This window comes from Austrofundulus limnaeus, unplaced genomic scaffold, assembly GCF_001266775.1.
Source record: "Austrofundulus limnaeus strain Quisiro unplaced genomic scaffold, Austrofundulus_limnaeus-1.0 Scaffold802, whole genome shotgun sequence".
Lineage (NCBI taxonomy): Eukaryota > Metazoa > Chordata > Actinopteri > Cyprinodontiformes > Rivulidae > Austrofundulus > Austrofundulus limnaeus.
In genome coordinates, this window is record NW_013953204.1 from 17,507 (window position 1) to 20,955 (window position 3,449).

At 42.9% G+C, this 3,449-nt stretch overlaps 1 protein-coding gene across 1 annotated transcript in view; it reads right to left on the minus strand.

Annotated features, from left to right (window-relative positions):
* LOC106532625 (gamma-aminobutyric acid type B receptor subunit 1) overlaps positions 1-1,445 on the minus strand; it is a gene marked incomplete at its 3' end in the record, with an annotated part of 18,446 nt that extends 17,001 nt beyond the window's left edge. Inside the window, 1 exon segment of the mRNA XM_014028735.1 lies at positions 547-1,445. Coding sequence (XP_013884189.1) covers positions 547-801 — 255 coding nt within the window.
* Between the last annotated feature and the right edge of the window lie 2,004 nt (positions 1,446-3,449).

The window sequence follows — 3,449 nt, forward strand, 5'->3', positions numbered from 1 at the left end:
TACAGCTGTGCCTTTTTTAATATTTAGCTACTGCTTTGATACTGTTAGCTTTCAGCTAAAGCTGTGCCTTTTTTAACATTTAGCAACTGCTTTGATACTGTTAGCTTTCAGCTACATGTTCTTAGCATTAAACGATTAAAGCAACATACCCTGACAGAAATGAGCCGAATCAGTGGATTTTAGATGTTGAGCTGAATCTTTAGCTGAGAGTTGTCTCCAACACATCATCAGTTTTACAGGTTTCACCAGAACAGCTACAGTTTCATCAAAAGATGATTTGTTAAAGACTTTTATTTTTCACTCCTAAAGAATGCAGTCTTTTATTTTGTTAAAAAAAATCCACATGAAAATGTTTTTCATAATAAACTCATTTTAGGTGCAGCAGTGTTGAAATAATCATGTTCTGTAATTAATCCTGCAGGTGTTTAATGAAATTTATGGATTTAATTAAAAAGTGTTGGTGGCGGTGGGGGTGGGGGGTCCCTCTGTGACAGCTCGCATCACTTCAGACCACCTCCTGGACCCCCGCTCCACATCAGGACTCACCATGCTGTCATAGTAGATCAGCTCCAGCTCGTAGTCCGGCAGGATGTCGGTCCGGTTGTTGACCAGGTCCAGGGCCATCTGGGCCGAGGGAAGGCACGCCTGGCCCCCCGGCCAGCCCCCGCTCATGGGGAACAGGGCTCCGATGTAGAGCTTCTTCTTCCCTGCGGACGGAAGAGGCCAGAGGAGGAGAAGGAGGGTGAGAGAAGCCCGGAGGAGCCGGTTCCGAGGACCGGAGGAGGACAGCATCAGCAGCATGCTGGTTCAAGGTGAGCCGAGCCGAACCAGGCCAAGGTTAGCCTGCCCTTTTTTTTTTTTTTTTTTTAATGAGCAGCTGGACGGTTTGGAGTGAACTCAACACGTGTCCGGACCGGACCGGAGCGGACCGGGACGGAGTTCAAGTTGACAGAAGATCTGATGCTTTTCAGACAGAATTATCTGATCCGGTTCTTTACTGGGATCTGGTTTAAAACATGGAGTTTATTTTCGGAACCGAGTCGGTTCATCAGGACCCAGGAGGAGGACGCGGAGCCTGACGGACCCAGATGATCCTGCAGCTCATCTCCACATGATGAGGAAGGTTCTGCGATCCGAACCCAAAAAAAATGAAATAAAAAAAACACGATCATAAAAATAGATCTCTGCCTCTCTCTCTCTCTCTCTCTCTCTTTTAACTCACGACTCTTTGTTTTTCTACTGGATCGGAACGCGGATCGGAGCCGACAGAACCAGCAGAGTCCGGGTCAGATGATGGAGCGGTTCGACGAGACGCGGCTGGAGGGACTCAGCGGCGGAAGCGACATTTTCTCCCGGCGTTCAGGCGGCCGTTTCCCGGCAGATGAGCGGATGTGCAGCGCGCAGAGATGGAGCTCTGCGTCTGATCCACTGCAGCTGAGAGTGAGGAGAGAGAGGGAGGAGAGAGAGGAGGAGGAGGAGGAGGAGGAGGAGGAGGAGGAGGGAGAGCTGCACGCGCTCAGGTCCGCCTGTTTAAAGGTGAGCTTTGATGCCAAAGTTTCCTCAGCTCGCAATGACACGTCTGAGATGAGGTTCAGTCCAAAAACAGCAGGATTCCGGTACCGAAGCTCTCACAGTCTGCAGAGCTGCTCTCATCGCAGCTTTAAAAAAAAACACCTTAAAGGGACATTCTGGATCATTTTAATTTGCACAAATTGGAGAGAACATTTGGTCATTTTTCTATTGGCTCTACTTGGTTCTGCTTCAGATTAACCCACCCTTCAAGAGTTAATGCAGGTCACTGATTGGCCAGAGCGACTGTCAATCAAACCCACAATTTTTTTAAACCTCACATCATTTATTTCTAATTAATTATGTTTTCATTAAATTGTCAACCCCGTGGTTCTATGAGGACCCGATTTTTAGGCTTGGACCATCAGAGAGAAGGTGGCCTCGATTCGACTCTGCATTTTTCTAACTGTGGCAGAAGAAGGTGAGTGTTTGCTGATTTTAGTTCACATTTGTCCGTTGATGAGTCGTGTTTGCCTGAGAGGAAATAATGTGGTTGGAGTTTCAGGGTACAGCAGCTTGTTTAAATCCGTTTAGCATTCAGCTTGAGGTATAGGCTTGTTTTAGCTTAACAGTTCAGTATCAGCCCTCTCTTTATTAAAATTTCTCTAGTTCTGAATGTTTTACTACAGACTTTTACTGTTTTCAACCAAACAACAGATCTCAGAAAAGACTACGATTTCAAAATAACGTCTGATTTATGAGCCTTATCTGTGTTATCTAGTTGTGACCAGTTAAACAGACGAATAACCAATAACACAGACTAGTAATTAAACTGGTAACCATTTAGCAATGACTGCTAACCAGTCTGGTAATACAGATATGTTATACAGACTGTTAACCAGTTAAAGATACTAGTAACCAGTTACACAGACTAGTAACCAGACCAGTAACCAGTAATCCAGACTGGTAACCAGACCCATAACCAGTCATACAGATTAATATTTAGTTATACAGAATGGTAACCAGTTATAAAGACTAGTAACTTGTTACACAGACTAGTAGTCTGGCTGGTAACCAGTTATATATACTTGTAACCAGTTACAGAGACCAGTAAAAAGACTGGTAACCAGTTTTAATGACGTTTTACCAGTTATACAAACTTGTAACCAGATACACAGACTAGTAAACAAACTGATATCCAGTTAACAAGACTGGTAACTAGTTAAACTGACTGGTAACCAGTTATACATACAATAACCAGTTGAATGACTGGTAACCAGATATGCTTATTTGTAACCAAACAGATAACAAGTTACACTGACTGGTAACCAGTAATACAGACTGGTAACCAGACAGATAACTAGTTACACTAACTGGTAACCAGTTATAAAGACTAGTAACCAGTTACACAGACTAGTATCCAGACACACAGCCTGGTGACTATGTTATAAAGACAAGTAACCAGTTACACTGACTAGTAACCAGACACAGCCTGGTGACCATGTTATAAAGACTAGTNGATACTGTTAGCTTTAAGCTACAGCTGTGCATTTTTTAACATATAGCTACTGCTTTGATACTGTTAGCTTTCAGCTAAAGTTGTGCCTTTTTTAACATTTAGCTACTGCTTTGATACTGTTAGCTTTCAGCTAAAGCTGTGCCTTTTTTAATATTTAGCTACTGCTTTGATACTGTTAGCTTTCAGCTACAGCTGTGCCTTTTTTAATATTTAGCTACTGCTTTGATACTGTTAGCATTCAGCTACAGTTGTGCATCTTTTAACATATAGCTACTGCTTTGATACTGTTAGCTTTCAGATACAGCTGTGCCTTTTTTAATATTTAGCTACTGCTTTGATACTGTTAGCATTCAGCTACAGTTGTGCATCTTTTAACATATAGCTACTGCTTTGATACTGTTAGCATTCAGCTACAGTTGTG